This window comes from Nycticebus coucang, chromosome 4 (genome assembly GCF_027406575.1).
Source record: "Nycticebus coucang isolate mNycCou1 chromosome 4, mNycCou1.pri, whole genome shotgun sequence".
Classification (NCBI taxonomy): Eukaryota; Metazoa; Chordata; class Mammalia; order Primates; family Lorisidae; genus Nycticebus; species Nycticebus coucang.
In genome coordinates this window covers 69,433,720-69,445,989 of record NC_069783.1, presented here as the reverse complement: position 1 = coordinate 69,445,989, position 12,270 = coordinate 69,433,720, and the positions used below count along the sequence as shown (strand labels likewise).

The following is a 12,270-nucleotide window of genomic DNA, read 5'->3' as shown; positions in this document are numbered from 1 at the left end:
AAAATAGAAAATAAAAGTATCACAGTACCCTGAGCTTTTGATTTTGGTGAATACTCCAAATATATTCACATATATTTACAAAACTAGGATCATAAAATAAGTTCTCCTTTTGAATGTTATGAATGTTTTCTCTATCACCATTCTAAATCGGTTCTATTTCATTATATGAGTGGCTGTGCCACCCTTTATCTGAACGTTCCTCTATGGTTAGAAGGTAGAAGGGCTTTTTACCCCTTTTTGAATTTTCTCTGAATATAAGTAACACTGTGATGAAAATCCCCTCAGCTAAATCTTCGTGCTTGAGATTATTATTTCAGAATAAATTCCTGGGGATGCACATTTTAGAGCTCTTGCTTCATATTGCCAAATTCCCCCTGCAAAGTTTGTTCACTCCACACTCCAAGTAGAATGCTACTTCCCTTCCGTCTCCCCAAACTTGAGTGTTACCAGTTTCATTTATTCTGCCCACTTGCTAGAGCAAGATGGAATCTCATTGCTTAGCTTAGATCTAAAGCACATTATTGGGGTGGTCGGGTCAGTATGGAAGAGCTTTGGGAATGAAGCCTGTGTTGATGGGCTCTTGCTTGCCTGAGTCTTTTCCCATTTGAGTCTCTATCTTCCCACCTCTAATATGGGCAGGAAATCCCTTCATTATCTCCTGACATCCTGCAAAGTGTCATTTCAATGTGGGGAGAGGGATGACACATTCATGTCTATGAAGCACTGCAAGAATTTAAGAGATGGGATATCTGTTGTTTGTGTTAACTTGTGTGGGCCACAGTCATCCTCTCTTTCCATTTCTCTGGCTCTTGAGAGGAAAAACACCAGCTGTTTCCACCAAGAGGGCATGTGATGTATGTAGTCATCAAGCTTCAAGCCCCAGGTCTGCAAGGACAGAGCTGACACACAGACCTGTGTCCCAGCTCTCAGGCAGGTGTTATCTGGTTTCAGAGAGTTCTTGAGGGTAAAACCAACCAAGAAAATTTTCTAGCAGGGAAGATGCAGTTGGAATTTGGGAGTCATACTCTTGCTATAAATTCATTTTTGGTTCTTTATCCCACCCTCCTCTCCATTGACTCAGAAACATTGTACCCATACTGAGAATCTCAGATGCTGCCTCTAAGTAGCTGGGAGACTTTCCATTTCCTTTAGCTTCTGTGTCCTCATCTGTAAAAGCAGTGAGTTAGATTAGAAGGTCACTATGGCTTCTTTAATAGAGCTGTGAGATCTTAGAGCTGGCAGGGCCTCGTTGAGTTTATGGAGTGGAAACCTGAGGCACAGGGAGGTGATGATATGACTCCCCTGTTTTTGCAGATCCACCTCCTTGGGTTTGACTCCCAAGTTGACTAAGTCAGAGAAACAAGAAATTGCTTCTGAGGTGGGACCATTGTACTGGGCATCAGATAATTTCATTTGCTTTGTTATTTTTTAAATATAAAGACAGGATCTTGCTATATCTCCCTAGCTATACTCAAACTCCTGGGCTCCAGTGATCCTCCCACCTCCGCCTCCCAAGTAACTGGGACTACTGGTATCCACCACCATGCCCTGTAATAATTTCATTCATTTTAACATACAATCCAGTTTTTTAAGCTTCTAAGTTTTCCAAGGTCTAAAGACCCAGACATTGCCAAAAGAAATTGACCGATCTGTTTAGTCTCAGCTTAAAAATGCCTTTACACATTCTTAAGAGTTAAAACCACCAGGAGGGTAACATAGGAGTATTTAATGTTAGAAATTGAGCAAGGAGTTAGGAGAGGGGACCTGGGATCTTCAAGTCTCTGATCCTTCAATTATAGTTGTGGGGCATAGTGCATCATTGTGAGGATAGGGCTTTTCAGACAAGGAGAGTTGTGGTGGTACTTTTAGGACTAAACTCACAGAAGGGATGTGGAAATCAATCTGAATAAAATGAAAAATATCTCTCTCTTAACTAAAGTTTAGAAGGCATAAGGTTTTAATTATGCATCACTAGTGGTTCTTTACTTCTCTACAGATCCTGGTGCTAAGAAATCATGGAGTGGTTGCTCTAGGTGACACCGTAGAGGAGGCGTTTTATAAGGTCTTCCACCTACAGGCTGCATGTGAGATACAGGTGAGCAGATCCCTCCGGAAAGTGAGCCAAGCGTGGGCTCTGACCAGGGTCTGTGCACAAAGGCAATGACCCCACTGACTGGGACTCAAGGAGTCCTTTGATCCTAGACTTCTAAAAGCCTTGCCCAATTTCTCTGCTATCACACAATTTCACTCTTCTGAAATTTTATGCTCAAAATTAGTTCTGTACCTGATACACCTAGCTATGACCAACAGATACAGGTAGGGCTCCTTTTTTTGTGGAGGAAAGAGGGCAAAGGCAGAACATGGTCAAGTCCAGAAAAAGTAGAGAATAGGCCAATGGAGCATTGACATGGCAGCCAGGGCAACCCCAAGGTGAGGTCCAGGGAGCCGATCATGGAGTCCTGTGACTCCATGAGGGATGGAGGGATGGGGGAAATGGTGAGTGTCAGTGATCAACCCTTAGAGGACTTGGCAGAGAAGCAATAGGAAATCAGACAGATCTGTAGTTTTATCAACAAGGTTGTGTTGGATAAGCCAGGCATACTCTCATCACTGCGGCAGATTGGCCAGGGTGAGTTAGGGGCCTTGCCCAGCCCTGGAAAGGCTGTTAGCCAGGCTGATGGGCTCCCTCATCCTGCTCTGGCATGTGTGCCAATGGGTGTGGGACTTGCCCCCCTCCAGTCTCTGATCCTTCAATTATAGATGTGGGGCCTAGTGGGTCATTGTTAGGACAAGGCTTTTCAGACAAAGAGAGCTGTTGTGATGGCACTTTTAGGAGTAAACTCACAGAAGGGGAGGCTGTTTACTCCTAGGCAAGTCAGCTCTTTGCTATGCTCTTTGGCATCGGGTCTGCCCTCTCCTGGCCGGCCCAGGCAGAGCAGCGCCGGGGGAAGAGCATCTGCCCTTCTCTTGGAGTTTCTCTGGGAAGAATGAGATCTGTCCAGAAGCATCACTAGTGGAGGCTCCTCCACAGTACCCTTCAATAGTTTTGGTTTTATATAAAAGAAAAAATAGCTAGAGTACCCTTCAATAGTCTTTATAGAAACAGGTTGAGAGGACAGTTGTGAGGGTAGTGATGAAGTGTCAGAGGAAGTGGTCAGAAAAGGACGATATAGGGAAGATGGACCCAGGATCCAGATTGTACCTTCTGAAGTGGTGGCCTCTCTATCCAACCAAAGATGCTGACCTTGGCCTCTGACAACTGACTGGTGTAAGAACAGGGCAGAGCCTCTGATATAAAGGGAAGCCACTGTCCCCTCTCTGTACCTGAACTCCTTTTTTTTTTATTAAGTCTTTTGTACATAGATCATAAATACATTTATGCCCATTTCGGTGTGTTGATTATTTGTACAAATTGGAGTGCTTACATCATACTAATAAGCATAGCTTTCATCTCATTTACCCAATTATAGCATTAGGACATTTGTGTTCTACACATGATAGAACCAACTTGTACTTGCAGTGTGCTCCATAGTTGTGGTCCCTCTACTATCCCCTACTATCCCTCCCACCCTGTACCTCAACTCTTAAGAGCTCCCCATCTTCCTTCTGAAGAAGATGAGACAATAGCTCATATAGAAACCTCATCTCTTAACAAAGACAGAGCATCTAGAAATGGATGATGAGAGATGCTCATGTGTCCCCTCACAAAGGGAAGTGCGCGTCTCCTCAATCCAGACCCCCAGAATAGCCATTGTCACTCAAAGGGCAGACCTGCCGGCCACTGTCCCTGTCAGGACCCCAGCTGCTGTCACTTTCTTCTCAGGACTGGTTTGATGAGACTTCGTTACATCACCTCAGGCAATTCAGACAGATAATCTCAGAAAAGCTCCAGTGACTTTTTGTTCAGCTGATGGAGCAGAGAGGCTTCTAGAGGGAGGAATGGAGCTAGAAGATGTGAAGAAAAACAGGAACAGGTAGACCAGAGGTATGGGTGGATCAGGGCATGAAGGAGCCCAAGAGGCAGCAGTCTGCAGGTGCCATTTGGATTGTCACCCTGGGCAGGTCACTTGGGTGGAGTGGCCGGCTCTGAAGCTCTGTTTCCACCCTGGGCCCAGTTTTCTCCCTCCATGACCTTGGCAAACAAGCAGACGTGACTGTAGTCATGTTAGTGTTCAAGGAGGAGAGCCTACTCTATTCTCCTGGGGATGGTGTTCTCTTTGTTCCCCACCAGTTTGGGGTTCCAGGAAACTGGGTCATCCCCAGCTGAGAGAGGCAGATCCCTGCTCTGCTGACAGGCAGATGGGTAGGAACTCAGGCAGTTCTTCTCCATCTGCTACCCATCACCATGGAAACCAGTGGAGGAAGAGGGAAGAGGGAGGAGCAGCTCCTGCAAGGTCATGGGCAGTTGTCTTGCTCTTGCCTTCCCCATTAATGACCATGCCCAGGGATATTGCTTCTCAGATACCACTTATCAAAAGCATCATAAGGCCCTCCCTGTGTGCCAGGTGCTCTCCTCAGTACCTTACAACTGTTACCTTAATGCTGTTCATGAGGTAGGTACTGCTTCTTTCATTTTGCAGGTGAGGAAACTGAGGCACAGATATGGCAAATAGCTGCCCAAAGTCACGCAGACAGTAGTAGAGCCAGGATTCAACCCAGCAGCCTGGCACCCAGGTCTGTGCCCTTAAACACTTACTTTATGCTGCCTTCAGCTGGACACGTGGCTTGGATGAGAAAGGAATGGAAAATATCCTTGCTTTCTCCTCTTCACAGGGCACCGGGGGTCACCAAGGAAAGCTGCCTGGTTGAGCTCCAAGAGGTACACAGGGGCATTTGTCAACACTGATAAATTCAACACACTCCAGGGTCTGTCCCCATCCTTCTGGGTTTATAGACCTGTATTTATCAGCGGGCTATAGATCCTTTCATTTTTAGTAGGAAATAACTGTCACAATGCCACTGAAACATTAGAAGTTTATGTGACTGGAGCAGTTCCCCCATCATAAGCAGGATTACTTGGGATATGGAATCTTACTCAGAATGTACAGTGCAAAACAACAGTTCACCACCTAGACAACTGCAAAGCCACCTTGTCTCGCTGTGGCCAGGTTATTCAGGAAGCCAAACCCTGACTGATTATATCTGGTACATTCTGACTAAACGATGACCATGGAGTTAGAAAAGCAAGGGATTTGTTAGATTAATGAATGTTTTCTAGGATAATTTCTAAAATCACCTGCTATATGTACACACTTCTTATACTAATAGTCAAACCTCATTGCCTTCAACCAGTTGCATCATCCCCTCCCCATGGACACCAGACAATGGGACCAACACTCTCAGTCCGGGGTAGAAGCCCTGTAACCCCTGTGCTTCTGACCCTCGGCTGTGCACTGTCAACATTTTATCCATCATCTTTCACTGCATCTGTGCATCCCATCAGGTTACATCCAGTTTTCATTGGTGTAGAAGCCAGCCTGTTTCTTTCAAGTGACTTTAAAAAAGAAATAGACATTTCCAACATTCAGAAAAATAGAACAATATAATAGACATTCATGCCCACCACTCAGATTGAACAAATATTCCTAACCTTTTTGCTTCAAATGTTTTTCTTTTGAATAAAAATAAAATGTTACAAACCCTTGAAGTCCCCTTTGAAGCCAATCTCATCCAGTCTCCTTCCCCAGAAATACAATTCTAAATGGATCTATATCCCAGGTAATGTCCCAGTCTTCTCTATTGTTTTATTACTAAGATTTAACACTTACTATTTCCTTCTTCTCTGTAGTGTCTTAAGAACCAACATCAGGAAAGTCACTACTAATGCCTTTTTCCTTGGAAATGGGTCCATGCCCAAAAGGTTTGGGCAGCTTTTCCTCAGTTTCCCAGACATTTCTGATGTCTAAGTTCACCTCTACGACCCTACTCACAGAGTGCACACAGGCTGAGAGCTCTCTGCTCTTTGCTGCAGGTGTCAGCTCTGTCCAGTGCTGGGGGAGTGGAGAACCTCATTCTCTTAGAGCAGGAGAAGCACCGGCCCCACGAGGTGGGCTCTGTGCAGTGGGCTGGGAGCACTTTCGGGCCCATGCAGAAGAGCCGGCTAGGAGAGCACGAGTTTGAGGCCCTCATGAGAATGCTGGACAACCTGGTAAGTCCCCTGCCATTGCCCTTCTAGGCTAGTCCATTGAGGCTTAGCCCTCTGGAGGTAGGCAGTACAAGGATTGGGTGGGCATGAGAAAACTGTCAGAATCACAGCCAAATTGTTAAAGCCTTGTTAGCAATTTGATTTAGAATTTATGGTCATTCTAATAGTACATAGTTGAGTTTTCTTAAAAATGGCTGTTGCTACTCCCACTGAGAACTGTGGGTGTTATCAGCTCTGTAGAGTGCTCTCTATGAGAAAACAATAATCAGAACATAGCTCCTCTCTTATAGTTGACACCTCTCAAGTAGTTAGTTCTGTCTTTTTTCTAATCTTATGACTCTAATGCAGAAAGCATATAATACTAATTTCCTTCTTCTTAAGCAGATGCCTTATAACAATGTCCTATTGTAATGAATGAGTGAATGAGTCAGTCATGTAAGGAATTAAACTGGCATGTGTCTAGGAGTGGGCTGGTTCTTTCAAGGATACAGAAGTCTTAAGACATTCTTCCTTCTTATAGTGGCTAATAATTTAGTTAATAATATGGGGTATAAACAGGGAACAATGTAAGAACAAGAGGATAGCATATGCAATAAGAAAATAAGCTAATTGCAGCAAGAGATTATAACTTTTTAGATGCTCAGAAAAGCTAAATATGAAATATGTCTTCATAATATTTCTGTTTGATTCATTTTCCTCATCCTCACTGCTATGGCCTCGGATTTTCTTTATTATGAATAAGATCATTGCAATAATTAATACTTTTCTTTCTGCCTTTAGTTCCTTCAAATAATCTCCATTTTATTACCAGGCTGAACAGGTTGCTTTATAATGATGAAAAGTATAATCCACGATAAAAATACAACTCCCATTAACATTTGTGTGCTAAATAATCTATACTTAAATGAAGTATAGATGACTGGATGATTTCATACAGGAATTCTTTCAGACCTTTAAGAAACAGACGATTCTTACACTATTTAAACTGTTTTAGCAAAGAGGAAAGAAGGATATTACACCATAACAATTATAACACATTTAGACCAATTTTAATTTGAATGTTGATTAAAAGATACTGCATGAAAACTAGCATATAGTATTGAGCATAACATCAGAATAATATACAATAACCAAGCAAAAGGTCATTCCTAGAATTCAAGGATAGTTTAATATTATAAATCTTGTAAATGTATTTCATGATATTGAAGAGTCAAGGGATAAAAACTTTTTGATCATTTTACTATCCAAATATATTTGATAAAAATTTAACATCAATTTATAAAAATAAAAGTTGTTAATTGGGATAAGAGGACACTTATTTTATATTATTAAAATGATATTTCTCAAAATGAGTCAGTATCATGCTGAAACACTAGAAGTATTTCCATTAAACTTTGAAACAAAACAATGATTCTTGCTCTTAGCCTTATTATTTAATATTGTTCTGAATAATATTGGAACTCAATCTGATGCAGTGAGGCATAAGAATAAGAGCTATTAATATTTCAAAGGAAACAAGATTATTGTTCTTTACAGATAATATGGTCATATGCCTATGACATCCCAAAAAATCAACTGAAAAAATATTAGAAATAATGAGGATATTTTGAGGTGGTCAATAATGAAAATACAAAATCATTCATTTTGTATCTTAACATTAATTACTTCAATGATATAATAATGAGAGAAAGTAATCCTATTTGCAAATGCAGCAAAATCCTAAAATGTTAAGAAAAAAACATTTAAGTATAACTATAAAACTTTACCAATGGACATGAGAGAAAACCTGAAATCAATGAAAAGCTATTATTTATTCTTGGTTAAAAAGCTTCAATAGGCTAAAAGGTCACTTTTCCAAAATTACTCAGTAAACTCAATGTAATTCTTTTGGGGGAAGGCATAGTACTTAACAAAATGTCTTTCCATGTGAAATTCAGAATGGCTAGAAGAATTCTGTAAAAAGAAAAGTAATTAGAGATACTAATTCCAGCCCATGTTAAAAGGTGATAAAGTTTTAGTAACTACATAGCTACTAAAATAGTAGCAGAATGGACAAGCAACCAGTGCAACAGCTTAAAGAATCCAGAAAAAAACCCAAAACATGTAAGAATTTAACACAGCATAAGCAGGCACTTTATAAATCAGTGGGGAAAAGAAAGACTACCTAGTCCTTAGGGAAAGAAAATTAAAGCAGATTGCTACCTCATTGCTTCTCTAACGAGAGATATTTCTGACTTATCAAAAATTTAAACATAAAAAATGAACTCAAAGGGGTATTAAAAACATATATTCATATTTTTGATGCCCTTGTGTTGGGAAAGACCTTGTCACACATGGCAGAAAAATCTGAAATCATGATGACAAATATTGACAACTATGATTACATTAAAAATTTAAAACATGTATTTATTTTTTTTTTTATTTTTTTTTTATTGTTGGGAATTCATTGAGGGTACAATAAGCCAGGTTACACTGATTGCAATTGTTAGGTAAAGTCCCTCTTGCAATCATGTCTTGCCCCCATAAAGTGTGACACACTAAAACATGTATTTTTATAAACCAATTCCCTCCATAAACAAAGACAAATTATGGGGGTAAATATTTGCCACATCTGTGGCAAGAAAAATATTAATATTCTTAATGTAAAAAAGATATTACAAATCAGTGTGAAAAGAGCAACATTTCAATAGAAAAACAGGCTGAGAGCATAACAATTTACAAAGGAGGAGACTCAGGTGGCCGTTATATGTAACTGGAAATATCCTATTTTACTAGCTATCAAACATAATGCACACATATGTATACATAGAAAGATGACTAGAAAGATTTTTTAGTGGATGTCTCTGGAGGTGAGACTTTGCCCCAAATTCACTTTTTTCCTTATTTTTTTTAATATTGCCTAATTTTTCCGCATGGGTATGTATTTTCTTTATAATCAGAAAAATACATTAATGCCATTTTAATTTAAAAATAAAAGAAGAAAAAGGCAGGGAGAGTCGAGTATTACTTCAGTAACTGCCAAGAGTCCTGAATGTATGTTCTCACTGAGCACCTGTCACTTCCAGCTCTGAGGGAAAAAGTATTGCTTAGGGGACAGGCATGTTCTTGAGTCAGATTTTGGGATTCCAAAAGGGAAATAGTTAAGCTTCAGGGTCGAGGAAGGGAAGAGTGACTGTTAGAATCAGCTGGGAAGCTTTTAAAAATCTCATAGCCCAGGTCACGCCATTGTCCAGTTGAATGAGAAGCTCTGAAGTAGGGCCCAGGCAACAGGATTATGGAAAGCTCCTGGGTGATTTCAGGGCACACCAGAGCTGGGAACCACGTAGGGGACACTCAGGCATCTGTTTGGGTCAAGAGCTCTGTCTATCTGCTCTGCAAGGTTCTAGGGATTTTCTCAGTCCTGACGGGGGAGGGCTTGTTGGGGTGGAATAAGAGAAGGTTGGGGGGACCAGGAAGAGGGAACAACTCTGAAATATACTAGAAGAGTGGCAAGTCCTGGCTGTCTTATAGAGATTTGGGTTTAAACTGAGTCCTTTAATGGGTGGGAGCAGTGCATGTGTGGATGCGTGCATGTCTTTCCCACCATAAGTAGTTCTATTCTTGTTTTTTTTAGGGCTACAGAACAGGCTACACATATCGCCACCCCTTTGTTCAAGAGAAAACCAAACATAAGAGTGAGGTGGAGATTCCAGCCACTGTCACAGCCTTTGTGTTCGAGGAGGATGGTGCCCCAGTCCCCGCCCTGCGACAGCATGCCCAGAAACAGCAGAAGGAGAAGACCCGCTGGCTCAACACGCCCAATACCTACCTGCGGGTCAATGTGGCGGATGAGGTCCAGAGGAGCATGGGAAGCCCCCGGCCAAAGACCACGGTAAGGGGGAAGCCCAAGACACCTGTCCGGAGACGGGAGTGGGCTGCATTTGTGGGGTGAAGCAGCTTTAAAAAGGGAGCAGAGTAACAGTTCCTGTGTCTAGTGCCAGACACCAGTGCCATTTCCTTTTCGGGCTTTCTACTGGGCATCTAGGAGGCTGCTCAGGCCACTAAGCTCCTGATCAGCTCTTTCTGGCACCTCTGCACTCAGTTTTTGGATCTGAGGAACAGCTTTCTCCAGAGGGCAGCTGGACCAGGCCACTTGTGCAGCACACAACCCAGGGGCAGTTGGGTTTTACTTCCTGCTCCCACAGCCAGAGGGGGCTTCTGGGAAATTCAAGGGCTGAGCATCCAACATTTGTTTTTTTTTTTTTTTTTTTTTTTTTTTTTTTTGTGGTTTTTTGGCCAGGGCTGGGTTTGAACCCGCCACCTCCAGCATATGGGACCGGCGCCCTACTCCTTGAGCCACAGGCGCCGCCCGCATCCAACATTTGGACTGTAGATATGATGCAAACCCAAGAGGGGGTGGACAGTCACTTCTATCGAGTTATCTTTTCTCTCTCCCTTTCTCCCACATATAGACTCTCAATTTGATTTTTCATTAACATTAACATTAAAGTAGCTGCAAGCCAAATAGAATAGCTCCTCATAAAAAAACATGAAGCCCTCCAGACTCAAAGTGGCTTGCCTAATACTGAAGCCCAGGAGGTTGCCTGTCTGTCAAAGCTGGTTCCCAGGACTCTGCCCCCCGGCTCTCCAGTGTTCTTTATGGCCAACCCTTAGCCTGAAGGCCTTCTTTGGCAGCTGGGTTAGCTGCTGCTCATCTCTGCTTCTGGATACAGGCAGTCAGGAGTCCCAAGATGAGAGAGCATTTGTATATAGGCTTGCTGACCTTCTGTGTAAGCCAGTGGGCCCAATTCTCAGGGGGACCACTGGGCAAGATGCCTGGGTCTGCCCCTTCACCTTGCCACATGGCCTTGTGTTTGTGCAGTGGATGAAGGCTGACGAGGTGGAGAAGTCCAGCAGTGGCATGCCCATACGGATCGAAAACCCAAACCAATTTGTGCCTCTCTATACCGACCCCCAAGAAGTGCTGGAGATGAGGAACAAGGTAAGGTGGGGGCCTCCTCACTCACTCCCTCCTCCCATGGAGAGGGATCTTAAGTCCTACAGACACAGCTGAGTCCCCAGGATGTGCCTAACTCACCAACATCCCAGATGCCCCAGAGCAGCAAGAAACTAGCATTGACGGTGCACCAGGTGCTGTGCTAAGGGCAGTACTTGGGTAGTCCTGTGTAGCTCCTTCACATGGAGGGCACTCGCTTTACATATTAGATATGTCTGAAAGACCTGCCCACAAATTGAGTTTTTATGAATTTTATGCTATTTTCCTTTGGGCTCGTTTTGAAGATTTCAAGATCCTTATAATTTCTGGACTTTTGCCATAGTTTACTCACTTATATTTCCAAAATTACTTTAAAAACTGCCATGATAGCAGGCTACTTCCAATAGGTCAGATGGCTCAAAGGATAGGGTTTTGGTGTGGGGCCCAGACCCCCTGCAGCACTTGGTTAAAGTTTAGATGCCACGGCCCAGTGTGATGGCTCACACTGGTAGTCCTAGCACTGTGGGAGGCTGAGGCAGGTGGATTGCCTGAATTCAGAGGTTCGAGACCACTCTGAAATGGAGTGAGTCAGAGTGAGACCCCGTCTCTACCAAAAAAAGCCGGTAGGCAGGCGCCTATAGTCCCAGATACTTGGGAGGCTGAGGGCCAAAGAATCGCTAAAGGAAGAAAAGAAAAAAAAATGTTTTAAAAATGTAAAAAATGAAAAGAAAATCAGATTCTGGGTCCTCCTCCCTCCTTCAACCTCAGACATTCAGATTCCATAGGTATAGGGCCCCTAGAAATCTGCATTTGAAATAGATTCCTTAGGGGCATCTTAGGAATGAATATTAAAATTTGAATTAAGCCCTTTTGCAACAATTTGGATGGAACTCAGGACCATTCTCCTAAGTGAAGTATCTAAAGAATGGAAAAACAGATACCACATGTACTTACTATGAAATTGGAACTAGCTGATGCACACAGGTGTGCACAGAGGGAAGTAAAACTCAGAGGAAATCAAACAAGGGGGAGAGGAGATGGACGAAAACCTAATGGGTTTTGGGGTTCAACGAACACTATCTGGGTGATAGGCATACTTATAACCCTGACTCAAGCATAACAAAATCAACACATGTAACCAAAAACATTT

The 12,270-nt window shown here is 42.5% G+C and overlaps 1 protein-coding gene across 3 annotated transcripts in view; it reads left to right on the top strand.

Annotated features, from left to right (window-relative positions):
- The window catches only part of ADD2 (adducin 2), a 110,967-nt gene that overhangs the window by 81,395 nt on the left and 17,302 nt on the right, over positions 1-12,270 (top strand). For all 3 annotated transcript variants that reach the window (XM_053589234.1, XM_053589235.1, XM_053589233.1), the window contains 4 exons: positions 1,997-2,095; positions 5,972-6,148; positions 9,759-10,016; positions 11,007-11,126. In XM_053589234.1, the coding sequence (XP_053445209.1) occupies positions 1,997-2,095; positions 5,972-6,148; positions 9,759-10,016; positions 11,007-11,126 (654 nt within the window). The remainder of the gene's footprint in view (positions 1-1,996; positions 2,096-5,971; positions 6,149-9,758; positions 10,017-11,006; positions 11,127-12,270) is intronic.